This window comes from Chinchilla lanigera, unplaced genomic scaffold (genome assembly GCF_000276665.1).
Source record: "Chinchilla lanigera isolate Chin_1 unplaced genomic scaffold, ChiLan1.0 scaffold00014, whole genome shotgun sequence".
NCBI lineage: Eukaryota > Metazoa > Chordata > Mammalia > Rodentia > Chinchillidae > Chinchilla > Chinchilla lanigera.
The window spans coordinates 3,788,853-3,816,075 of record NW_004955415.1 but is presented as its reverse complement, the minus strand read 5'-3'; the positions used below and the strand labels follow the sequence as shown (position 1 = coordinate 3,816,075).

General features: G+C 43.9%; 1 protein-coding gene across 4 annotated transcripts in view; it reads left to right on the top strand.

Moving 5' to 3' along the window:
- Window positions 1-26,614, top strand: part of Smim3 (small integral membrane protein 3) — a 27,656-nt gene extending 1,042 nt beyond the window's left edge. Inside the window, exons 1-3 of one of the 4 annotated variants that reach the window (XM_013512224.1) lie at window positions 53-1,067; window positions 22,093-22,183; window positions 25,306-26,614. In XM_013512224.1, the coding sequence (XP_013367678.1) occupies window positions 22,093-22,183; window positions 25,306-25,499 (285 nt within the window). In that variant the 5' untranslated portion in view covers window positions 53-1,067 and the 3' untranslated portion in view covers window positions 25,500-26,614. Of the gene's footprint in view, window positions 1-52; window positions 1,068-7,298; window positions 7,563-22,092; window positions 22,184-25,305 lie in introns of those variants that run through there. The other 3 variants (XM_013512225.1, XM_013512226.1, XM_005380563.2) reach the window with 3 other exon arrangements.
- Window positions 26,615-27,223: the final 609 nt, after the last annotated feature.

Here is a 27,223-nt window from a genome sequence, read left to right as displayed (position 1 = left end):
CGAGGGCTGCACCGCGGCGCCCGGGTGAGTGAGGCCGCTGCGTGGCCGGGGGTTCGGGCTGCGCGGAGCCCTCGCGACTCGCGACCACACTCCTGTGCCCTGCCCCGCGGCGCCCCCAGCGCCCTCTGTGCCCTCGCCTCCCTCGCTCGCGTCGCCCCGGGCCATTTCTTCCCCCAGCCCCTCTTCCCTTTCCCTTGGCTCTCAGCCCCCAAGTTCCAGCCACCCTTTCTGCACAGACCCCTGGACCTCAGCGGAGCCCCGAGCGTGGAGGTGCGTCCCAGCCCCACGGTCCGACGGGCTTCCCCCCGGAGTCCCCACTGCCACCCTCAATGCGGCCGACGCTGCCCTCGGCTCCCGGCCTGAGCGCACGCGCGCGGCGCTGGGTTTGGTTCTCCGCGGCCCCCAGAACCGCAGGACTCCTGTCCTCAGAGCCCCGCGTACAAGGCGCGGGAATTTGGAGTCAAGACTGGAGGACTGTAGTGCTGGTTCTGTCCCCAGCTGCTTCACTTCGTCTTTCTGAGCCTTCGTGTCTCCATCTGTGAAGCGGGGAAAACGTCCTTGTTGCCGACGGAAAGCGAAGAAGAGATGTGTGAGAAGTGGAGAGGGACTTTTTACCGAGCTCCCACTCCTCGGGGTATCGGCTGCTTTAGCTACAGCGTGTCTGATTGCTGGTTCTTTTGCACTTCTCTCTGCCCGGTTTCTGGAGTGTAGGGGTTGCCTGTCTACTGTAGTCTTTATCTTTGAGGCAACCTCAGCTCTTGGCGCACAAGGCTTGGCAAATACAAAGTGCTCAATACGTGCTGACTGAATGAAAGGATGAAAGGTGGAAACCATAAAAACGTGTGGAAATGTCAAGAATAGTTATTCTGATGGAGTGACCAGGCTGGACTCCTGTTCATCCAGCTCCCAGGGTTTCTTCCTGACCAGCGGAGCCTGCTGGCACCTGGGGCTAATGGTTCTCGATTGTAGACAGTGAATACCAGACTCCTCAAAGCTCCAGCCTGCAGCCCGGGAAGCTGCTCAGTCATTCCTCGACCATCTGCCGGCCTCTGGTGCCACTGCAGTGGGTAAATAGTCCAGAAGGAGTGTGCTTACCTGGTTGGGGCTGGGGTGGGAGGCCGGTGGGGAGAACAGTTCTCTAGGGATCCAAGGAGAGCCTGAGTTATTTCTCCTCTCTGGATCTCATCTTCCCCATCTGCAAAGTAAGTAAGTAGAGGGGGTGTTTGTGGGTGAGGGTGGCCTCCTCTGGGTGTTGTGCAGTCGCTCACGAACTGTCTGAACACACGCGAGCGTAAGGACAGCATGTACCTCTGCACTGAGAACCCAAGAAGCCAAGAAGTGTTTTTCCATTCCAGCAGAGACCTCCTGTCTCCAACCACCCTGGGTTTGTAAATTATGGTGGAGTGAGTAGACACTGAGCTCTTGGAGCTGTGGGGTCCATTGCACAAAAGGTCTGGGAATTCCCCTTCTTTGGTGTAGTCAGAACCACAGAGCTTTGGTGAGGTGTCAGAGACACAAAACAGAGACTGTGGGGACTGTGGCTGAGTCAGACACTGGGCCCATGGGTGACAGACAAAGAGGTTAAGGGGTCAGTCACAGCCTCAGCTGCTTTCCCAGCTGTCTTCTGCTCCTTCTCTATAAATGTGTTTCTGCCCCTTCTCTATGGATTGAAACTTACAAATGAAGGAAGTAGCTCCAAGGGGAGGATATTTTTATTTTGGTTGATATTACATGGCCACTTTTGGCAGTGCAAAGATAGATCCAAGCGTTCCCACCCACAATTTATAGGAGTAGGGGTTGACATGGCCACAGCCTGCAGCCCTCCTCCCAGACTGGCCAGGTATGCTGAATAATGGAATAATGATCTTACTGGGCACCAGTTAAGTGTGTACTGTGAGCCATTTTACATGCATTCATTAATTTAATCTGTGATATGGTCTTGTTAGAGAGGGGCTATCATTCTCTCCATTTAATACAGTATTTGAGAAAACTGAGCTTCGCAAAGAGAAAGTGACACACCCATGATCACAGGAAGTGGTGGAGTGAGGTACAGGTGTAGTCACCCAGGTAGGCTGGCTCAAGTATACTAGTGGGTTACTAGGAACCCTAGTCCTCTAAGGTGACTCTCGAGAGAACAGAGTGGTAAAGGCTAAGTATTGAGCAGGTCAGAGTTAAGAGTTGTTTGGCGTATTAAACAACAGCAAGCCAAATTCAAACTGTGTTCTTTAAATTGCTTGATTGTATACAGAGGCTGGGTGTGGCGGCTCACTCTTGCAATCGCAGCTGCTCAGGCTGAGGCCAGGAGTGTGACAACTCTGTGAAACCCAAATGCTAAAATGGTCTGATCAGTGATGCAGCACTTGCTAGCATATATAAGGCCCTGGGTTCAATCCCCAGTATGGAAAATATTTGCTTGGTTGTGTATACATGTAGCTTTCTTATTTTGAGGGTCTAATTTGCTGATTAGATATGTGACTTGCTAATGACTCACTACATAGGTTCAGGGAGAAGGGGGAAGAGGAGGGAGAAGGAGAGACAGAGAAAACTAAACTGGTTTTCCCAGATCTTTCATTTAATGATGACAGATACCTGGCACACATGTCACTAGTCCTGATCCTTGTCCCAGACAGACATCTGACATCCACAAGGCTGGGGAATCCTTAACCCAGTCCTCTGAGCAGCTTCTACCGATTGACCCTGGAGCTTTGTTTTCTAGACTTGCCGCTTCGTTCCTCTGGGGTATAGTCAGGGAAGTAACAAGTGGTACAACAGGAGACCTTTCTGCTCAGTGCCCATAGGTGGTAGCTTAGAAAATACCCTGGAGGCTTTTTGATTACTTTTTCTTTTACTCTTTGCTGTTCTTTCTTTGATGGCCTTCAAGTCCTGCCTGTCCTGGAACTGGGGACACGGCAAGGGGCAGAGGCAAGTATCAGAAGAGTGGTCAGTCTTCCAGAGTGAGGCAGACCCTCGGAAATCAACTTGTCCATTCCTTCCAAATGCCTGACAACAAAACAGAGGTCCAGTCAGAAAGAGTGATTTACTCATGGTCACACCATATGTTTGTTTTCTAATGCAGGTGTAACAACTTAGTATTGCTTAAATGTAGCAGTTTTAAACCTTTTTAACTCAGTTATAGTTCTGTGGCTTAGAATCCACAAGAATAAGTGAGTGTCACAAGAATAAAATCAAGGTGTCATCAGGTTGCTTTTGTTTTGGGAAGTACTAATGGAAAACCAGTTTCCCTCTTCTCTGAATTGCTGGCAGAATTTACTTCCTAGGGTTGTGAGCCCAAGGCCACCGCTTTCTTGCTGACGGTAAACACAGGGCCATTCTCTGCCTCTGGAGGCTGCTGCTTTCCTTGGCTCTTAGCTCCCTTCTTCCGTCTTCAAACCAACATCAGGGAACCAGCCTGTCCCATCTCTCTGACCCCTCTTCTGCCTTCCTCTTCCTTAGTAGGGGTTTAGATGATTAGGTTCGGCCCACCTGGATAATCTAGGGAGCATCTCGAAGTCCTTAGTTTTAATCCCATCTGTAATGTCCCTTTTGCCTGTGTGCTCAGGGCTCTGCTTTCTGAATCATGCTTCCTTTTTCCATACTCAAGGTTGGGGGACCCAGGAGATGGACATCTTTGGCGGGGAGTGGTGGTGGTGGTGATGGTGCTGGTGGTGGTGTTTCTGCCTGTCATTCGCATGAGGCTCTCTGTGGGAGCGCGACTGCCTCAGGGCATGGCACCAACACCCTAGTGTTCCTGCAGCTTTATCACCGAGCCTCCTGCAGTCCCTCTCTGGAGCGTCTCCTTTGTCCCTCCAGCACACAGCAACCCTTAGCCACTGCAAATAATGATGGAAGGTAGTATCTTAAGCAGAATGCCATGGATTTGGCCCGAGTGTTTTTTTTTTTTTTTCTTTTGCTGGCTCTCTCTTGGTTTTTGAGATGTGATTGGCTTTCAGATGGCATGTGTCATCTTGAGCAGTGCTGGCTTCAATTTTCATCCTTTGAAACAAGTATCGTGGTGCTTTTCTATTTTTTTCCAGCCAAGGAAGAACAGGTAGAAAGTTAGGCAGGGAATGTCTTTAACCCATTAGAAATTTTGGAGGAGGAAGGTATTTGTTGGGGTGAAATGGAATAGTATTTCTCAGGGACCTTGGGTCATCAGAGAAAGGCCTCTGGTTGGATTCATTTCACCATCCATTTTTTCTTCTGGCCCTTTTCCTTGGAACAAATGTCCCTGGTGGGATGAGTATATGCTGACCGGCGAATGTTTGAGGCTAAGTGTTACACAATGGGAAGAGAGCTATTTCCAAGAGTAAATGTGAGGTTGGGACATCCTTATACTGGAGTTGGCATAGGAAACCTGCCTCCTCTTTTGTCTTTCTCTCTACCCTCTTCTAAGGACAGAGAAAGAAAGGTTCACAACTTGGGAAACACATCTCCCCAGACCCCCAGCTTCTGCATATAGGGAATCAGAATTAAAATTTGAGCTCTTCAGCCCAAGCAAGTCAACAAGAGGGAGTCCTAGAGGGCTTTTTTTGTGAAAGGCCAGTCTTCTGCCTGGTAGGTGCAGGGTGGGCTGGAAAAGATGAGACCCCTTTCCCAGTTCTTCAATATAGAGAGAGCCCAGAAAATGATGAAATCAGAGGTTGTCATTTTGTTTTGGCGATGTGATTCTGACTTTTGCAGTCGTTGAGGTTTCTGGAGGGATAGAATGCTTTCTGGATGTCTTCTGCTAATTAAGTTCCATGAATTGAGCTTGGATCTGAGATATCCAGTCTCATGTTCATTCTTCCACTGACCTCATATTTACTGGCATTTACAGTGTGATCGGTGCTGAGGATGCATTAATAAACAAAATATGAGCTGCTGCTGTCTGTGTGCTTACATCTGAGAGGTCAGAGGAACAAATCTTCAGCCTGTTAGGAATAAAAGCCAGTAAAAACAAACAAGTAATAAACAAGCAAGTATTAGATTATGAAAACGTGTGACAGAGTGTGGCTGGCAGGTGAGGAGCAGTAGCTTGATAGGGTAGATCTGGAAAACTTCGGAGTGTAACATTTAAGATGATGTCTTGGATGCTGAGACAAGGGGTGGGGTCCGTTCTAAGCATTCTCAGCATCCTAAGGAGAGGGAACAGCAGCCGTAGAAGTCTTCAGTGGGATCAAGCAGGGGACAAAGGCCATTTGGTGCTCAGGCTGAAGGTGGTTAATGGGGCCTCTTCTGGAACACGGGCTGCTCTCAGTCTATTCTGAATGTTTCATTCTTCCTTGGAAATTTGAGCAGCTTCTGCAGATAGAATCTGAGAAAGGGTCCTGAATGGTGGATGGTGCCCTGAACAGTTGGCCTCATGGTTCATGTTCTGCAAGATGCTCCAAGAGTCTCACATTTTCAGACACGCCAGCGCAAGTGACTCACAGATGGTGCTTGCTGCCTTGTCTGTGGCCTGATGTCTAATGGAAAGGAAACAGCAGCAGCACCATGTGCTCAGAGCTCCGGCAGTGCTGGACTAGGGCCATACCTGCAGGACGCCACCTGCCTCTGTCTGCCTTTTCCTCCCACTTTGAGAAGATTAAGCTTGCCTGCTAGCAGGAAGTCATTTCTTTAATGCTTTCTTCCTCAATAGGCTGCTTGGCGGTAAAACCGGTTGGATAACCATTGGCAATCTCTCAAAAGTTAACTGTTAGCTGCAGCTCAAATGTGAAGGGTGTGCTGTTTCCAGAGGAAGTCCAAAGTCGGGACAGACATCAAAGGCTGTTTGCTTATGAGACTTGTCACTGTTTCTTACACTGGGCTCAGCTCTAGGGCATTCATGCCACCCTAATTAGTAGTAGGGCCTTTGAGCCTCTTCAAGGATTCTTTTCTCTGTGTTCTATGAAACCCTCCCTATGTATAGCAGGCATTGTCTTGAGTGTTAGTGTTAACCTGTTTTCTGTTGCTATAAAAGTACCCAAGATAATAAACTTATAAAGAGAAAAGGCTGACTGTGACTCAGCGTTTTGGAGGTTCCAGCTCATGACTGATTGTCCCTGTAGCTTTTGGGCCATAGGGAGGGAGAACATCGTGGCAGGAGCACATGGTGGAGCAGGCTCTTCACCTCGCGGCAACGGGGAAGCAAGAGAGAGGAAGATAGGGTTGTGGTCACACCGCCCCCTTGTGGGGTGCATCCCCAATGACTAGACGACCTTCCATTAGGCCCCACCTCTTAAAATCTCTACTGCCTCCCAGTAGCATCAAGCTGGGACTAAACCTTTACCACTAGAGGGCACATTTAAGATCCATACTGCAGCTGTCTATTAGCTTATGTCAGTCTAATCCACTGCATCCAATGAAGTTCTTTCTGCTGTTAATATTCCTACCATAGAAGTCGGGCAAGTGAAGCTCAAAGAGTTTTTAGCCTCCGGTCAGAGCCACGAGGAATACATCTGTCCCCAACACAGTGTACGGCTTCATCACTTCTGGGCTTTGTTGAGGATATCTGTTGTGCTCAACCTGCTTTTACCCTCATTTCTTCCTTTTGAATTCCTGTTATCCTTCCAAGTCCATATCAAATGCTCCCTTCTTTGTAAAGTCTTCTGTTTTACTTAGGCAAAACAAAGAGATGAACATTAATTTTTTTGAGCATCTGTTGTGTTCCAGGAGTCTACATCTGGTCTCACACTATCCTCACAATAGAATGGTTTGATAATAGTGTTTTAGTATCCCCCCTTTCACAAATGAGGAGACTGAAGATTAGCAAAAGTCTCACAATCTAGTGAAGGTGGAAGGCAGCATTCAAATCAAGATCTTTGATTCCAGAGGCCATGTAGAGTTCCTTTTCCTTTTCCCAATAGGAGGTGGTTTATACCATCAGGGTAGTGCTCACTTCTCTGCTTGGAGGCCGAGTGTTTTGTGCTTCTCTGCAATTGATAGGGCAAGAAAGATTCCATTTTCTTTTTGTAACTCCGTTCTAGAAGTCACTTAAGTTCACCCCTAAACTGTAGCTGAACTCACTCTTTCACTCCTTCCCCTGTTGCTAACCATAAACCCACTGAAGGAAAACCGAGCTATAAAACAGGAACAAATAGTTAGAATAAATTGAGGAGTAGGCTAAACTTTAAATCACAAATGTCTGCCTGGCCAGCACATGACTGGCAACTTCTGGGAGATGTAAACCTTGTGACAAGTGTATTACATTCTTGTAAAATTCCCAAAAATGAGGTAATGTGGTTATATGGTTACTATGGAAACCTAAAAGGTACTTAAACTGGAAGTGAAGTCCAATTAGCACTGACATCTTCCCTGGCTTCTAGTGTGGCTGTCAGTCGCCAGCTCATTAAAACTTTGTTTGTTCCTATATTCGGTCTCTCGTGAGTGCTTGCTGAATTCTGCTGTAATGTTCTGGAGGCCCCAGCAAGATTTGCCTCATGAGAAAGATTCTTGTTTGAGGAGGCTATATGCCTCCTAGGCTTGTTGGTGCTCTCCGGGTGGCAGGGCACCCCACCAGATTTCAGCCAGCCACCTGGGAATGGCTGTGAGGTGAGACGCAATGGCTGTGAAAAAGGACAACTAAGCTCAGCTCCCTGACCTAGGTAAGATTCAAAATTGGATTCCTTTGTTTGCCTTTGGGCTCTTCCAAGGACTTGTTTTTCTTTCCAGATTGACAATTTGAAGGGCCCAAGCTCCCAGATGTGGCAGCTGTTTGGTCTCAGCACAGCTGAGGATTTGAGCAGAACTTTGTCTCTTAATTTGTTCAGAATTTGTCTATGAATTTGTTTTGGATTTGGTCAGTTCTGGTGTCTAAAATACTTTAAATTGATGGTTGGAGGCAATTACCAATTCCTGGGATTCATTTGATTTGTCTGTGCTGTGTCTCCCAAATGTGCCCATGATTTCAGAGTACACCTGAGATTATCCTTTGGATCAGAGGTTTGGTGGTGGTCTTGCTTTTGCCCTTCTTGCCTCTCTACATCATCCACCTAGAGGCTCAGACAGATCCAGATATGGCCCAGCTACTCCACATCGCCAAGACTATGGCTATTGTTTTGAACTTGGTTAGCCTTGGTTGAGCGAGCAAATGTTCTTGCTAACTGTTATGGGTGTAGCTGGCAGCAAGCTGACTGTGCTAGAGTGCATGCTCAAGAACTTTGATAAATTTAAGGGGGACTATGGCATAAAGATGAAGAAGGGGAAGTTTTCCACCTTATATGGAGTAGAGTGGCCCTCTTTCACTGTAGGCTGGCCATTTGAGGGGGCAGTCAAGTCTTATGCAGCCAGTAGAGTATGGGATGTAGTCACAGGGAAACCTGGGCATTTGGATCAGTTTCCCTACATAGATTCCTGGCTATGTGTGGTTCAAATGTTACCTTAATGGCTCAGAATGTGTTTTTGTGGGTTTCCTGATTGGAAATTAAAGAAAGGTTCTTAAAGAAAGGTTGGTTTGGTTATTAAAGAAAGGTTCCTGAAACAGAAGCCCCTTGTTTTGCCCTTAGTCTCTAAGGAAGATGATCCTATCTCTGTGGTCTCTCAGCTCCTCCAGCACCCTATCCTGACCTTTCTGGTGCCCCCACTGCACACCCTTCTGCCCCAGACGGAGATTCCTCCTCATTGATGCAGCCAAATGAGGGATGCCACTGCAGCACCAATTCTGTAGTTTCTTGTTCTTCTCATCGCAGCAGTCAGCCCTCCCCAGAGTCTGCAGCTGAGCTGGATGAGCTCTCCTCTTCAGGTCTGGTTCCCATCCTGCCTCTACAGCAGGCTGCCATAGTGGGACCAAGAGGGAACCCTCAGTTCATCCTGGTGTACATTCCCTTTACCATTAGTGATCTGTATAACTGGAGAACTCAGAACCTCCCCCCTTTTCAGAACAGCCTTGAGCTTTGATTACATTGTTTGATTCAGTGTTTAAGACTCATCATCCCACTTGGGATGATTGTCAGCAGATTGTGTTAAACTTGTTTACTTCAGAGGAAAGGGACAGAATTTAAAAGGTGGCTGAGGAACAAGTGAGATTAGACAGTGGGGGAACTGTGCAGGACGAAGAAGCAACAGTAGCTCACATCCTATTGCGAGATACCTAACTGGGATTACAATACTGAGGAGGGACTGAGTACTTTAAAGGAATATCATTGAACTTTAAAAAAAGGGCTTCCTACTGCTGCTCACCACCCCACTAATTTAAATAAGGTCATGGAGGTGTATCAGGGATCAACTGAAAGCCCCACTGTGTTTCTCGAGTGCCTCATGGAAGCTTATCAGATGTACACCCCATTCAATCCTGAGGTGCCTGAAAATGCTCATGCTATTAACCTGACCTTTTTGCTTAGTCAGCCCTTGATATATGCTGCAGACTACAGAAGGTTGAAGGGTTTGCAGGGGTGAATTTTTCTTCATTGGTAGAAATTGCCCAGAAGGTATTTGTCTTGGTTACTTTTCTCTTGTTGCTGGGACAAAATATCTGACTCCCAAAATTAAGGAAGGAAAGGTTTATTTTGCTTGCAGTTTGTGGAGGTTTCAATCTGTACTTGGCAGATTATAAGGCAGAGTGGCACATTGCAGAGGGCTGCATCTCAGGACGGCAGAACACAGCTAAGCCACAAGCACACACCAGGGCGGAATGGGGGAGGAATGCCCTCAAGCACTCTTTTCCTCTCCCTTACATATGCAAACTATCCACCCCAGGGTGGGTGTAGCTCTCACACCCATATTCAAACTCTAAAAGCCTGCCCCATGTCTGCATGAGGCATTGGGGGGAAACATCGACATAAACCATAACAGTGTTTCATAATAGAGAAGATACAGAATGGAAATTTAAGGAGAAGAGAAAGGTAATGCTGGCAGCTTACAAGAAGGAGACCCAGTTGGGAGCTAGAGAAAAGAGAGACAAAGGCAAATAGGGAGGAGGTCATCGCACTTCCTTAGATCCAGACCAATGTGCCTATTGCAAGGAAAAGGGACATTTCAAATGGGAATGTCCAAAGCTGCTGGAAAAGAAGAGGGAGAAAAAGGAAGTGTTTTGTGATGGAATCAGAGGAAGTTTCAGACTGTTGGGGTCACAGGTCTCTGTCTCTGGGCCCCAGGTAGCCCAGGCTGACCACTAATGTAGGGGGAAAGCCTATTAGATTTTTGGTAGATACCGGTGCAGATTTGTCAGTAGTGACTCAGCCTATAGCCCCACTTTTGGGTCAGAACATGCATGTTCAAGGGGCAACTGGCCAAACTTCACCCTATTTTTGTGAGCCATGCCAGGTCCAGCTCGGGCAACACGTAATTAGTCATTCCTTTTTGCTTATGCCTGATTGTCCTTTCCCCTCTCCTGGGCTGAGATCTTCTTCACCAGCTTAGGCTCAAATTTCCTTTACTCTGCAGGACACTGTTTTAACCATGGGAGGAAATTCTTCCCTCAAGGCTCACATCTTAGCTGTTACTTTGCCTATGTAGGAGGAATATTGTCTCCTGGATTCCCTTGTTATGGAGCAATCTGCTCTCCCTTCTTGGACTCAGCATTTTCCAAAGGTTTGGGCAGAGGACAATGCTCCTCGTCTGGCAATTCATGTGCCCCTGGTGATAATAGAGTTAGTGGAACATGCAAAGCTGGTCCAACTAAGACAGTACCGAATGGCTATGGAAGCTAGAAGAGGAATTAAACTCCATATTCAGAGGCTGCTTAAAGCTGGCATGCTAAGGAATGTCAGTCCCCCTAGAACATGCCTTTCCTGCTGGTCTGTAAGCCTGGGATTGGGTATTGCCCTGTCCAGGACCTGCAGGCTGTGAATGCCCTGGTTGTTACACTATACCCTACTGTACCCACCCCCTCCTCCTTGCTTAGTTTACTTCCATCTACCTGAGCCTGATATACTGTGTTAGATTTAAAAGATACTTTCTTCTGTATTCCTTTGTCCATTGCATCCCAAGAATTGTTTGTCTTTGAATAGGAGGATCCAGAAGAGAGATGAAAGTGTCAACTAACTTGGACAAGGCTTCCTCAGGGACTTAAGAACTCCCCAACAATATCTGAGGAAGCCTTGTTCAAGGATTTGGTACCCTTTGGTGAAGAAGACCCCGAGATAGTCCTCCTACAGTACGTTGACAATTTGCTATTGGCAGCCGAAACTCAGGAACTATGCCAAGAATGGACAAAGAGATCATTGAGTTTATTATAGGATAAGGGGTATTGACTGTCAAGAAAAAAGGCCCAAATATGTGTGCAAATTGTAAAGTTTCTTATATTTGTGTTAAAGGGAGAAACTTGTTTGCTGTTAACCCCCCCCCCCCAATCCAGGCCATTTGGGACTTGAAAGAGCCCTCATCCAGGAAAGACTTGAAGGAATTTTTGGGAACGGTTAGATACTGTCACCTTTGGCTACCCAACTTTACAGCTATTGCCAAACCCCTGTATGAAGCTTTAAAAGGAGGAAATGACCCTCTCTTAGAATGGAACCCTGATTGCCAGGCAGCCTTTGAGTGTCTAAAGGAGAAATTACTGAGTGCTCCTGCTTTGGCATTGCCTGATATTACCAAGCCATTTCAGTTGTTTATACATGAAAGGAGGGCACTGCTCAGGGTGTCCTGACCTGAACCTTGGGCCCTTGGAAGCACCCCGTAGCCTACTTGTCTAAGAGACTGGCAGCTGGATGGCCTTCTTCTCTGCGTGCCACCACAGCCACTGCTATACTAGTAAAAGAAGCTGATAAGCTGACTTTGGGACAAAAAGTGGAAATGTTTGTTCCTTGTGCGGTGTAGACTTTGTTGAAGGGATCTGGTGGTGAGTGGCTCTCAGGTAGTAAGCTGGCCTAGCACCAGGGGACACTTTTGGAGGATTCCCAACTCACTATTAAGACTGTCCAGGCCCTCAACCCTCCGTTGCTCCTGTCAATGTCCCTGGAGCCTTTTGAACATGACTGTGGAAGTGATTGAGGCAGTCTACTTAGCCAGACCTAATCTACAGGATACACCCCTCCAGAGCCCTGACCTGACACTGTTTTTAGATGGCAACAGCATGGTAATCAGTGAGGTTTGGAGGGTGGGAGTGGTGGTTGTCACTATTGAACAGACTGCCTGGTCTCAGGTTTTGCCTCCTGGGACATCGCTTCAAAAAGCTGAGTTAATTGCTCTCACTTGGACCTTGGAGATAGGAAGAGACAAGTGGGTAAATGTTTATACTGACTCCTCCCATGCCTTTGCCACTTACACATGCATGGTGCCATCTAGAGAGGAGAGAGGAGCCTAACCATGGGAGGAAAAGACATTAAGAACTCCTGGGGGGGGGCACGAAAAAAAGAACTCCCAGGAAATATTAAACTTGTTACAGACCATTTGGCTGCCCACTAAGGTAGCCAGAATTCATTGTCTGGGGCATCAAAAAGGCAACTCCATAGAGGCCCAAGGGAACTGAGCAGCTGATCTGGTGGCCAAACAATCTGCTGTTGGAGACTCACTCCCTGTAGGCTGAGTTTTAGTGGCTCCGATTCACAAACCACCCAAATATTCAGACACAGAGCTAAAGTGGGCCAAAACAGAGGAGGCTATAGAACAAAATGGACAGCAAGTTTTACCAGGAGAAAAGGGGTCCCTCTCTGAGGCTGTAGGATATTTTGCGATCCTACTCTTGATCTTAGCTAAAAGGCCGAGAAGCTATATTTTGTGATCCAAGAACTACATAGATGCATCCATTTGGGAAAGACAGCCATGGCAGAGCTGCTTGGCCATTCTTTCTTTATTTCCAGACTCTGGACTGTATGCCTCTGTGATGAGCAGATGTGCAGCTTGTGCTCACAATGACCCAGTTTCTCATCTGCAACAACAGCCTGGAGTCTGAAGACAAGGAACACTGCCCTTTGAGAATGTTGAGGTGAGGGCCAGGGAAATAGCTCAGTGGCAGAGCACCTGCCTGACAAGTGCAAGGTCGTGAGTTTGATTTCCAGTACCAAAAAAAAAAAAAGAGAGTGTTGAGGTGGACTTTACAGAAATTGAACCTACTAGTGGAAACAAGAAGTATTTGTTGGTCCTCATTTGCACCTTGGGATGAGTGGAGGCCATCCCTGCAAGAACTGAGATGTCTAGAGAAGTGGTAAAAGCCTTGATGGAGCTGATTATTCCCCAGTACAGGCTCCACATGATTGTAGGTTCAAATAATGGACCTACTTTTGTGGGTCGAGTGGTCCAGAGCCTTTCTGCAGCTTTAGGGTTGAAATGGAAGGTACACACTGCTTACTGGCCACAGAGTTCTGGCCAAGTAGAGAGACAGAATCAAACTTTAAAAGCCACTCTAGCCAAACTTTGCCAAGAGACTGGAGAAAACTGGGTGGCTATGCTTTCAATGGCCCTGTTGTGATCCTGATGCATCCTGTACCAAGATGGGCTCACTCCATTTGAAATTATGTTCAGGAGGCCTTCCCTGCTCTTGTATGTCCTGGAAAGGCTACGGGAGATGGGTACTTTGGAGTTGCCCCAACAGATGAGGGCCTTACAGAAGACTTTAAAGGAGCTCCACCAGGTTGTGCTGCAGTGACACCTCATCCCAGTTCATTCTCCTGTTCACTTCTTTCAACCAGGAGACAAAGTGTTAATTAAGACTTGGAAGGAGGAACCACTCGAGAGACCTCTTGACATCATCTTAATCATGCCCACTGCTTTAAAACTTGCATGTGGATTCATCACACCAGGGTCAACAAGTGGACTCCTGAGGAGGAGGATGTGTCCCCTCCATCTCCACCAGAGCTCTGCTTGCTGCATTGCTCTCAAAGATTACAGCAGAAATTGACTACAACCCAACCAAAATTGTGACCTCCCTGGTTGTCTTGATTCTAGTTTTTCTGCTGTGGGAAATTTCAATAGGAGCTGAGCTGCAGATAAGGACAAATACCCTTGATGGACTTGGGGAACACCTTTGTAATTACACCATTGTATACCCACAATTGGACTCTGTTCATCTTTGGTAAGCGGACCTGGCCTTGCTATGTATTCTGTGTGACCAGCAAACTGTTACATTCACAATTCTCATACGTAAGTTTTGGAACCCCCACTGGTGGCAGGACAAGGCTGACCCCAAAGACTACTGCTTCCCTGCTTGTGAAATCCAGAAAAAAGCAATTGACAAGGACAGTGCCAATATAGACTTAGTAACTTGGGGACTATATTTGTGCCCAAAGACAGAAGGAGGAAGATGTGGTAATGGAAACATACTGTCTCCACTGGGGTTGTGAGACCATAGGACTATGGCCAGGATAATATGATGAACACTTACTCCAAGTCAGGACTGATGATCCAAATCCCCTGACTCACTGATGGGCCCAGGATGACAAATGTGTCCAGGTATATAGGGAAAAGAGAGCTGGCTGCAATACTAGATACTCAGATAGTTTCTGTTTACAAATTAAGATAATCCTAAAGGACATTAATGACCCTGTTTGGTCACAGGGCTCACTTGGGGAGTTCACATACACATACAGACTGTATAGAGGTTAGGAGGATGGATGAACCCAAGGATTCTCATCCATGTAACATGAACAGAGATAACACCCAGAAAACCAGTTGTCCCCTTTCCCTCTTTCTTCCACGAGCTGCACTGATCTGACAGTCTCAGCCTGAAGGTCTTGTCTATCACCCCAAAAAGTAACCTCTCTTCCCCAGAAGTTGTTCAAGCTAATGTGGATAGAGTGAGGGCCCAATCAGGTATTTATCAGATGCTTAATGAAACATCATCTTCTCAATCAGTCTACCTACCTTATCTGGGAGCTGTTGGATGTGTATAAAATTAATTCTGCCCTTCTATAAGGCGATAGCTTCCTTAATGGAGATTACCCTTAGTCAGGTAATCTGCACCCCAGAGGAGGAAAAAACACTTCCCCTTTTTATTGTAGAAACTGTATATGGACAAAGATTTTGTGTGGTAGGGCACAACCAGGTTGTTTGTAGCCAAACTGTGCCACAAAACTCCATTTACAGGGCAACACAGAGATCCTGGTCATTCTGCACTAATGGGTTATTTCCTTGACTACAGACAGAGAACACACAGACTGGCCCCTGCCTTTTGCTTAGGCTCATCCCCCACATCACAACTATACAAGGGGGCCCAGAAACCTGGTGTCTGTTCCCTAGCCAACAGACATGGTCAAGATGAGACATTACATTTTTTACTGGTACTGGCTGAGATAAGCATAGCAGGGTCCTTCAGGTTAGGTACTGGTGCTGTAGCCCGCTTGGAAATGGGTTTCCAAAAGCTTACTGGATTGACCCACAGTATAGAACAGAGTGTGGCAGGGATTTGAAGTGTGGTTAGACAATTACATGAGCAAGTTAATTCCCTAACAAAAGTGGTGTTACAGAATAGAAGCAGCTCAGCTTATGAAACAAGGGGGTGCTTTGTGCTGCCCTGAAAGAAGAATGCTATTTCTATGCAAACAGCTCAGGAGTTATCATAGAAACACTTGACATGTTAAAGAAAGAGGCAAAAGAGAGAGAAAACACATCATAGAAAGGATGGTATGGGCAACTTTAATTGGAATCCTTTGTTAACTTCTTTGATTACTAGTTTGGCTGGGCCTGTTCTGATAATAATGGCCCTTCTAACTTTTGGACTCTGTCTTATAGGATGGATAAAAAATAGATTACAGACTACAGTATATTAAGTACAAATGATGGTTTCAAGGAGGCCACAGAATTTGACACAGAAAAAAGGCCATCATCATATGAAGGACTATATATGTCCTAAGAAAGGAAAATATGTCCTTAAGGGGGGATGATAGGGCAAGAAAGACTGCATTTTCTTTTTGTAACTCCATTCTAGAAGTTACTTAAGTTCACTTAAACTGTATATGAACTCACTTGTTCACCCCCTCCCCTATAGCTAACCCACTAAAGGAAAACGGAGCTATAAAACAGGAACAAATAGTTAGAATAAATTGAGGAGTAGGCTAAATGTTAAATCACAAATGTCTGCCTGACCAGCACATGACTGGCAATTTCTGGGAAATGTAAACCTAGTGATAATTATGTTACATTCTTGTAAAATTCCCGAAAATGAAGTAATGTGGTTATATGGTTACTATGGAAACCTAAAAGGTACTTAAACTGGAAGTGAAGTCCAATTAGCACTGACATCTTCCCTGGCTTCTAATCAGGCTATCAGTCACTGGCTCAATAAAGCTTTGTTTGTTCCTGTATTTGGTCTCTCGTGAGCACTTTTCTCACTGAATTCTGCTGTAACACAATTAGTTTGATTTTTTTTTTTTTTTCTTTCAGGAGGGAGTATACACTTTAAGGGCAAAAACTATCTTTGATTTATCTCTAATGCCACACTGACTCCTTAACCTCTAGTATTAGTCACAGTGCCAGAAATGTTTATTAGATTAGATTGAATTGTTAACTGTATCAGTTTTGTGCTTGTAATGCAGGAATGGGTCAGTTTAATGACTGTGCTGATTGATTTTTTTTACAGAAGTGCTTTTTTAACAATAATTTTTGTTGTTGTTGTTGTTTTTTTCCAGTACCAGGAATTGAACTCACAACCTTGCATTGGCCAGGCAGGCACTGTGCCACTGAGCTAAATCCCCAGCCCCACAATAATTTTTTATTAGTACATATTTGTGGTGCATAATGATTACATTCATCATGAGGAGCTAGTACATGTATGTGACATTTTATAGACTTTTAAAATTTTAACCCCTTTCCTCCCACTTCCTGCATCCCTTAGATGTGTGTGTGTGTGTGTGTGTGTGTGTGTGTGTGTGTGTGTGGTGTAATTTTGTTTTTGAGACATGATCATGCTGTACAGTTCAGGCTGGCCTTGAACTCACTATGGAGCCCAGGCTGACCTCGAACTCACAGCAGTCCTTTTGCCTCAGCCTCCTGAATGTTAGGATTACAGGTGTGCACCACTGTGCCCTGCTTATCCATTTTATTATACGTGTTTGTAGTACATGATGGTCACATTCCTCATAGGAACATGTGTGCTGGCTGATTTTTAAAAATCATTAATGTGGACTGTCTTCTGTTTCATATTTTGTATTGGTATAACAAAATGCCTGAGGCTGGGTAAGCTGCAAAGATAGAGTTGTATTTAGCTTATAGCTCTGAGGTTCAAATGCATAACACTGAAAGCTGTTTGGCTGGTTCTGGTGAACCTCAGGGAGGCTCAGAACACTGCAGAGAAATAGCAAAGGGGTTGTGTAAGAAAGACTAAGCATGTGGAGTAGCCTTGCTATATGAAAACGTGCTTTTTTTTTGCAACTGACCTACTTCTTTGAGATGGATATTAATTCTGCCCAAGGGTGGGTACCCCCATGACCTAGTGACCTCCCCCACTAATCATTACCACCTCTCCACACTGTTACATGGAGGACCGAGCTTCTAGCCCTTGAATCTTTGGAGGACTAACCATATTCAAGGCACAGTGTATCATCTAACATCTTTGTTGATAAAGATGTGGTTCAAGTCTGGGATGCTGATAAACTTTAGTGGAAGAAGTGGAGGATACTTGCTTAAGTTAGTTGGTCCCTACAGGAATTTGTAATCATAAGAATTTGTATTTGTAGAGTACTTACTAAATGCTGTGTGTGATTATTTCATATAATTCTTCTAATCTTGTGAGACATATTATTTCTCCATGTTTGGTTTTGTTTTCAGTTCAGTAAGTAGAAGCGTGAGGAAATTTATGTAACTTACTCAAATGTGAAGCCACATTTAAATCCAAGCAGACCGGCCTCAAAGTCTGGGTTTTTAACACTCCTCTGCAATGTGAATGTAAAAGAAAATCTGTTTAATTACTGTAAAAGCCTTGGTTCATTTGAGTTTTAAGTCTCCCACCTTTCATTGAGCCTTTTCTCCTTGTCATCTGTTGTAAGTTGTTGTTTTCCTTTTTCCTCTGGAAATTATGTATTCTTTTACTGTTTTTCTTAATGGCTACTCTAAAGACTACAATATATACTTTGAATTTAACAATGTCTAATAGTAATTGTTTTTTGATCTTTCTCAGACAATGTCAGAAAAATTAAAATACTTTTATTTCTTTTACTTGCTTTGCTATTGAATGTTTTATTTCTATGTTCTTCTCTGAAAATATCTTATTTTTACCATAATTCTTGATAATTATTTCTCTTTACCTCTTTAAAGAGAATCATCCTATTGTTGGTTTGACTCCACTATTTCTGTTAAAAAGTTGGTGATCAATCTAATTGTTTCTCATTTGAAGATAAACTGTCTTTTTCTTTACATTTAGATTTTAGCAGATTTATTATAATGTGCCTGATTATTTTTATTTCACTTTATTTATCCTTCTGCAAATTCCTAGGGCTTATGCCTTTCATCAGCTTTGAAAAATTTCCATGTATTCCTATGTTGTTTCTGTCCTGTTCTCCTTTCCTTCTGGTATTCCAATTACACATATGTTGTATCTTGTTAATGTTTCTTCTGTGTTTCACATCCAGTTTTCTGTATCTTCCATCTTTTTGTTTATTTCTCTTTCATTGTAAATGCTTTCCCTGATCTATGCTCCAGTTCACTAATCTCTTCCACTGTGTTTAGTATGCTGTTAAACTTATTGACTGGATTTTTAATTCCTATTATTATACAGTGGATCCTTGACTTAAGAACTCAATTTGATTGTGAGGGCTGATTGTAAGTCAAGACTATTTTTCCCATGAGAAATAATGGAAATACCCATAATGTGTTCCAAACTTCCTAAAGCACCCCTTAACTAACCTTTTCATAATAAGGGTTGTATAATGTGCATAATTTACCAGAAACACCAATAATTTCACTAGTGGTATGCACCAGAAAGTTATAAATGTGCCTAGTTTACTAGAAACAACAATTACATACCCTACTCATCATTCAAGTTGACATCTTTGCTTGCAGGAAGGAAGGATGAAATGAAAGGTGGTTACTGTTTGGCAGGAGAATCCCCTTCCACGAGAACATCAGGAATCTGGCTTTCTGGTGTCCTTTCTCCATTTGGGAGAACCTGTAGTGAACTAGGACCTGCTTCTGGCTCAGTAGGTCTCAACCTTTTGAGAACTAAAGCTGGTCTAAGGTTGTTTGTTTTTGTCTTTTCTTTAACACTGTTCTGTAGTATGACATGACATAGTTCTTAAGCAAGTGAATCCAGTGATTGGCTCTTTCTCTATCTGGATGGGCCTTCTTTACAAATGTTTGTAGCTCTGTCCATTGTTTCAGGATTTCATTTATTTCAGAAGAAGAACTTTACTGCACTGGTTGTTCCTTTTTTTTGTTTTTTTTTCTGGTACCGGGAATTGAACTCATGACCTCATGCTTGCCAGGGAGGCACTGTGCTGCTGAGCTAAATTCCCAGCCCCTGCACTGGTTGTTGATATTCACCCCTTCTCAGCTGCCATTCTCTGTTGCTCAGTCAGAAATTGCTGAAGTCCCTCTGTAGACAGTTTCTCTGAGTGTTCCCCCACCAGTTCCTCAACATCACCACTGTCTACTTGCAAGCCTATGGACTCAGCAATAGTGACAGTGTCATCAACCACAGGGTCAGTTGAAGGCTCAGGCTCCTCTACACAGCCTTCAAAGTCTCTCTCCTATAAATTTTAGGCCACACTTTCTTCCAGGGAGATCTCAGTGTCCTTAAAGAGACATGGACCCAGGATTTCTCAACCCCACACAGGAAAGGATGTTGTAATGCTCCTTCTAGAACTGTTCAAGGATTGAATCTGTATCTGAGACCATCTGGAAGCACTTGAGGAAAAATTCCTTGGTGTGTAGCTTCTTAATTTAGCTGTAACCTGCTGGTCAATAGGCTGTAGTAGAGGAATAGTATTAGGTGTGAGCAACTCAACTGAACCACAGGAATTCTTCAGCCAATTCTTCTTCCAAATCTTGTGGGTGAGCTGGAGCATTGTCCATGATGAGGAGATCCATGAGTGGTAAACTTTGTTCTCTAGATATTTCTTAACAGTAGGACAGAAAGCCTCCCTGATCCACCCAAGAAAAATTACTCTTGTTACTCAGACTTTTGTGTTAGATCTCCACATGACCCCTAGCTTATTCTTTATGACTTTCTGTTTTTCTAACACTCTAGGGGTCTAAGAGTGATAAACCAAGAGACTTTATCTTGAGGTCACCACTCACATTGGCACATAGCACTAAGGTTACCTGTCCTTCATAGGCTTGTGGCCTGGCATTTTCTTTTCTTCCTGGATAATGTTCGTTCTCCTGCGCATTTTCTTCCAAAGGCCAGTTTTATCACAGTTGAAAACTTGATGAGAGCAAAAGCTACTTCTTGATGTCATCATTTTGATATGGTACATGTAGTTTTCGGTAGCCCTTTTATCAGCACTGGCTGCTTCACTATGCCTAGATACGCTATGAACCCCATCTTTTGCTTCAAAATTGTGAAACCACCCCTTACCAGCACAAAACGTTTTACCATTATCACTTACTAATGGGTTATTCTTCACAAGATCTGCATTTATAGCCCTAGTTTTTCACAAATTATAGACTGAGATAGGTTATAACCTGCCATCTACCTTTCATTTACCTACACTAATAATATAGCATTTTTACCTCATCTCACACTGTTGATCATGACTTACTGACATAAGTAACACCTTTAGTAACACTAACTTCCTTATACAAATCTTTTCTTTGTAAGATTGTTGATGTGGTGGATTTTGATGTTGTACACATTAGTGAGATGAGTCACACAAATGCCACTTTTATATTTCTCTACAATTTCCTTCTTTTCAATCGTGATTACTTTCTTTACCTTCTTTTCCTCCCTTAACTTATTTTGTAGTTTAGCTTTTTTGGGACCATTTTGATAGCAGTAATCATAGCAATTTTATAAAGCACTGACTGAAATCATGTCCACAAACACACACATCTGGGCTCAGATTGACGCTTGTGTATGCTTACGTATGTTTTTCCAGCATCTTCAGTCTTTGTTTAGAACTGCACAAGTGGCTGGCACTTGGGTCATAACTCAAGACTTTGATTGTAAGTTCAGCCTGAAATTCCCGTCATAACCCAAGCAGTTCACATGTGAGTCTGGTTGTAACTCTAGGGTTCACTGTATTTTAAAATTTGTGTATTTCCGTTTGGCTCTTTAACAAATCTGATATTTTGTTCCTTATAGTTTTATGTTCTCTGTCAAAATGCACAACCTTTGTTTTTTTCCTAAACATAGTAAAGTTCTTTAAAGTGTGTGTCTCTTTGATAACTCCAGTATCTGTAGCTCTTGTAGATTTTGTCTTATTTTCTGATGTTTCTCAATTTTTATTTTTGCCATATTGTCTTTTTATATTCTTGGTTATTTTTGGTTATACATTGGACATTATAATTGCAAAAAAAGGCTTATCATGATGCTGGTGCCTCTGGGGAGGATACATGTTTGCTTCCCCCGGGAAGCTGGAGATTCTAGAAATCTGAAACAACCTGATTTCAGTTCTAGGAACTGTATTAACCTATTTATTTTGTTTAACTTTTTACTTAACTAGTACATCTTTGTGGTATATAATAATTACATTTTGTGGGAAATTGTTCATATACTCATATTTTTATTGTTTTGATACCTTATCTGCATCTTCTATCCTTTCACCTCTCCCCCTCTCTCTGCTCCCCTTTTCTGTCGCCAAGAAGTCCATCTCCCTGTTTTCTACCAACTCTCCTTTTTAAGAAATGCTTTAATTTATTTATATTTTGGGTTTCTCATAGAAGAGAAACCATGTGATAATTAGCCTTCTATCTGATTTATTTTATTTAACGTTATGATCTCCAGGAACTGTGATAATTCTAAGCTGACCTCCCAGGTCTTGCTCAGCAATAAAGATGTTCTTGAAGTCCAAGCCAAACCACAGACATTTTGCTCTCCCTGCCTTGGAAGTCTTGGACTCCAAGTTTTGTTCCATTAGCCTCCTGAGTCTGGCAGAAGCACCCTGTCCAGTCTATTTTCCACTAGTGGAAATGCTGCCCTGAATGCCAGGCTCACTTCCTGGATTTCTCCCTGCTCCTGGATCTAGCCTAGTCATTCTTAATTAATTAGTTCTAAGTGGCTTAAAGCAGATTTTTTTTCTTAAATCTCCTTTTCTAGTTGTTGAATAAAAGGACTGGTTCATTTGTGCAATTTACCATTACTACAATGGAAATCCTGGTTTTTTTCAGATGACATATCTCTTGTTAATTCTCAAATCTGGAAAGCCCTTTGGCCAAAACGCTAAGAATCTGACCTGGATTGAGAAGCAAGCCGGATCTGGTATACTCCATGTTTATACACTTGGGTCTGAGTGGACTGTGGAGGTAGCTGTACTGGCATGGTGACTACAGGATCAGATGACCTGAGTTTGAATCCCATTCACTTAGCTTTGTGACTGCTGTCTGGTTAACCCTGCTCAGCTTTAATTTCAGTAGCTGCAAAAGAATCTCTTACAGGATTATTGCAAGGGTTTAGTAAGTTAAGATATGGGACAAAGCTAGATTGATTAAGCAAATACAAGTAATACAAATTTGTTAAACAAAATAATTTTTTTTCTTTTATAAATAAGTACAAATTGTTAAATGAATGCTGTTTTTTATGACCCCGTGTTTGAGGAAACAAGGGGAGGGATATTTCACTCCTCCGGGCTTCTTAGAAATAAGAGTCATCATAAGTAGCAGTGACTCCTGAGAGAGTGTCTTATTTATAGCAAGTACTTGATGAATAAATAAATGAATGACCATCAAGGACAGAATTACTTGTTCTGATCATATTCAACCCAAAATCAAAACAATTTTGCCCTGTCAGAGAGGAAAAAATTGCTTACCGGAGAAATCTCATAATTGGAAAGTGAATAGTTAGCACAGATTTGTTGCTTGAATCCAATCGTTCCAAGACTACTAATTTGTGGAAGTTTTTAATTTATGAAATTTATATAATTTTTCTTCTAACTGGAAAATTTGCTGTATGATGAGATTGGTTAGAACAGCAGTTTTTTCGTTCTGCAAAAGAAGTTAGTTGCTTAAGAAAAATAGTCCGGGAATAAAACTTGGTGTCTCATAGTCAGGCAGTAGAGCTCCCTCTTTCCTACATGAAGTGAATCAGCTGGAGAACTTGGTAGATAGAATGAGTTTTTCATCTTTGGAAAAAGTACATTTTTTTTTTCTCCTTTGGAGAAACATTTTTTTAAACCCTTCGTCCAGGTGGTGAGGGTGTTAAGCTCTGTGGACTGAGGAACAGCAGTCCACAGGGCTGGTGGGGTGGAGGTGTGATCTATTGGGGTGGTACGTTCACGGCCAGTGGCTGTGTCAAGGCAATTTCTTAGACAAACATATTAAACACATATCAAAGTTTATTATTAATCGATGAGGTAAACAGCAGATAAAGTACACCAGTTCAGAATGACAAGAGTTTAGGCTTGACTACTGTTTTAGCTTCCATATTTATAAAAATACCATATTTTATTAGTGACAGATGTAAATTTTCGAGATCAGACGAGATCAGGTGTGTTCAGGGTGCTATGGCTGTAAACGACAGATGTAAATTTGTAATATCACTGGTTTGAGCTAAATTTTGATGTGAGATATTCATCAGGATAACAAGCAATATATCTGTGAAGCAAATTATCCCATGGTTATTACTTAGATGTACAAGAAACAAGTTTTTTGAGGGGTACCAGGAATCAAACTCAGGACCTTGCACTTGCGAGGCAGGTGCTTGTGCCACTGAGCTATGTCCTTGGCCCAAGAAACAAGATTTGAAGCACTGAGAAGGAATCAGTTGGTGCACTCTGATGACAGATGAGGTCAGACAGAAGTCAGCTAGCTGAAGCTGAGTCCTTTTTAGTATATTTTTTTAAAGCAAAATTTTCCAGCATGCAGTGAAAGATGCTGCACATATGATTTGCTTAGTTCTTATATTGGGGAGGAATTTTTTCTTTCATAGTGTCTGAACCCTTTTTATATGGGGAGGGGCAGCCTGCTGAAGGATAGGTGTTTGAGGACTGAGAAAAGTAAAATGGAGATAGAGATCCACGTATTGTGCAGGCCGTGTGTATGGCCAGTCTCAGAACTCTAGAGCAGCAGAGCTGCGGGGCTGTGGGGAACAGTGTGACCTATGGTTTTCAAACTGTGTTTTGAGTAGCGTGAGGAGTCAAGGGGCAGTTGAGCAGCCGTGATGGCCACAAGTAAGCAGACTGCACTGAGCAGGGACACAAAAAATACAACACGAAGCAATACACAAAAACTGGGCAAAATTATTTTCTCAGGTTTTTGTCAGAGGAAAAACCTACATCAGTTTCGTACCATATACATTTTTTGTGTTATGATTTAGTATTGCTTTTAGTGTGACCTGTGTACGTAAAGGGTGGGATTCGTGACAGTGGATGAGTCCCGAAGCCAGCGTTCCTGTAAGTGTCAGGTTTTGCTTACTAAAATCAGTCAGGGAGATTATGTATTCCTGGCATGTGGAGTCCCAGTGACTGTTTGATGTTAGTGGCTTTACTGGAAACGGTTTTTGTGGGGTTCCTTGGCCTAAGGCAAGTGAGCTGTTGATGTAATCAAGAGACCACAAAGAATGATTTTCCCCTCCCCCTTCCCTCTTGAACTGTTTTCATCTCTTGTGACTCACGCTTGTTTCTTAGACCTTGAAGAAAATAACTGCATCCCCATGGTTGAGTCAGGGCCAGGCTGTGCCTCTCTCCTCTGTGGCCCAGCCTGACACTCCTGTGGCCCTGGGAAACCTGGCCAAAGGTTTCCTTCATCTTGGAACCTGCCTAGGCGGGATCAGCTGGGTTGCAGAGCACTTTGGGATCAGTTGCCAGTGTGTAGAGCTGGACCGCATCTGAGAGACCTCAGGGATTGTGGAGCCCAGGAGCTCCCACACTTGGCTGCACATTCAGATCAGCTGGTGATGGGGAAAATGCACCCTCCCTCCTCTACTGAGTCTCATTCACTAAGTCTGGACTGAGACCCAGAGATCAGGCTTTTCTTTATTCTGTTCTAAGGTGATTCTCACTTAGTGTGGTCTATAGCAGTGATGGCGAACCTTTTAGAGCTTTAAACGATAAATGATCCACTGCGGCTATGTGCCGTAAGTTTGCCACCACTGGAGAGTATTTAGTGATCACTGATCTAGTCACATACTTTAATTTTATTTAGAAATTATATATGTATTTACTTTTAACACAGAATTAGAAGGAAATCCCAAATTCCATTTTCCCCTCTGTTGTGGTAGAAAGACTAGAATACATGCTCGTGTTTGGAAAACACACATGGTGTAAAAGCATGAAGGATGAGAAGCAAAAACCTTGCTTTTCTGGTCCAATGCCCTGAAAGGTAACCACTATTAACCCTTTCTTGGGATTGCACAACAAAGCTGATTTTCCTTTCTGTCTGTTGCAGAGTGGGGCAGTATGGATGCTATCAACCAATCCCCTGCAGAGGCTGTGCTTCCCAAGCACATCTTGGATATCTGGGTCATTGTCCTCATCATCCTGGCCACCATTGTCATCATGACCTCCTTGTTGCTGTGCCCCGCCACTGCAGTCATCATCTATCGCATGCGAACTCATCCGGTCCTCAACGGGGGTGTCTGAGAACCGCTCAGGAGGGTCAGGCTGGGTATGAGGACATGGGTCCCATCTCCCAGCCTGTTCTCAGAAAACAAGTGGGATGGACTTTGGAGTCAGATCTGCGCTCTAATTTTGATTCTACAGCTGGCCAGCTGTGTGAATTTGGTCAAGCAGCCTAACTCTGAGTTCCAGGTTCCTTATCTTTCAATGAGGGATCATGGTCCCCACCCTTCCTACCTCATAGGGCCGTGAGAACCAAGCAACTCAGCAAAGGTGAAAGCTGTTTATGAGCTGTAAGTCCAACGCAGGTGTTAACATTGTGTGCTGAGAAGCTTTGAAGAACCAGAGAAGCTAAAAGCTGGTGATGGCCTGAAAGTTGGTGAGAGGGATGCTGGAGACAGAGCAGCCTTTGCCAGTGCCCCTCGAATGAAACTAGGCACAGCCACTCTGTCCTTCCAGGGGACCAACATTGTCCCTTTGGATTGCTACTCCCTCAAGTTTTCTCAGCTGGGGGAGGGAGGGCTGAGTTTGACAGAGGAATTGAGGTGGGAAGAACTTTCCAGAACCTTCTCTGTGCCAGAGTTTCTGCCCCTATATAATTTAGAGGAGGGTCCCATTTTCATCTGCCAGTGACAAGGGAGTTGGGGTGATGGGCTTCTTTCTGCACTGGAGTCTCATGTCTCTGTAAACTTTGGCACTCAAGCAATGTTGGAAGATGCAGGCTGGCCAAGTTTGGTGCCCAGCTTTCAGGGCCTCCAGTCTCCCCTTATGTGCCCCATGAGATGCTGTATCACTGTTTCCCAGCTCCTGCTACATGAGCTTCAAATGTACTGCCCTCCCTCCCCCACTGGCACTACAGCCAGTCTATGGTACTTATATTTTACAAGATATTCCCAAGGCATTTGAAACCAATTTAAAATAATGATGGTGTTTTAGATGCTACGATTTATATTTATATAGAGAGATTTCCAGACCACTCAAACGATTTGATACCCGAATCAGGGGCATCTTAGAATTTATTAAATTATGTTAGAAGATAGGACAGATAGTAGAATATGACTGTGTAAAAATAATGCTTTTCCTTGATTGTACTTCATTGATGTACACAACAAATTTCCAATAAAATGTTAGAATGAACATATCTGAGGTCTTTCTTTGAAGAACGCATATCACACTCAGGACACAGCTAAAAATATTGCACTGAATTTGTGGATCATAGGAGACTTGTTAGAGTGTTGGAACAGAAAGGGAAAGAAAAATTCCACTGACTTTCAAGGGTCTAGCTCTATCTGGTAGGTAAATTGTACAGTGTATACAAGCGCAATGCATCTTGGGATGGGACAAATTAAGCTTGAGGTGCCTGTGATATGCAGGTGGACCTTTTCAGGACATGGTAAGAATCTGGTTTTGTTCCTTGGTTTTTTTTTTTTTTTTCCTCCTGTACCAGGAACCGAACTAACGACCTTGCGCTTGCCAGGCAGGCGCTTTTTGCCGCTGAGCTAAATCCCCAGCCCCTGGTTTTGTTCCTTGGGAAGATGTTATGGTTGAAGTTATGGTTTGGGGAGTCATCCTATGTGGTGGATGAGCCATGTGAGTGGATGGGCAGGGTATACAGGTGAGAGAAGTGAGGTGCTAACGTCGGGATGCAGGAAAGACTACATGGGAGTAGAAGGGGAATAGAAGAAAAAAATCAAAGCAAGGAGGTTGAGAAGGATAAATCACATTTTGTGGGTTAAGGAATGAGAGGG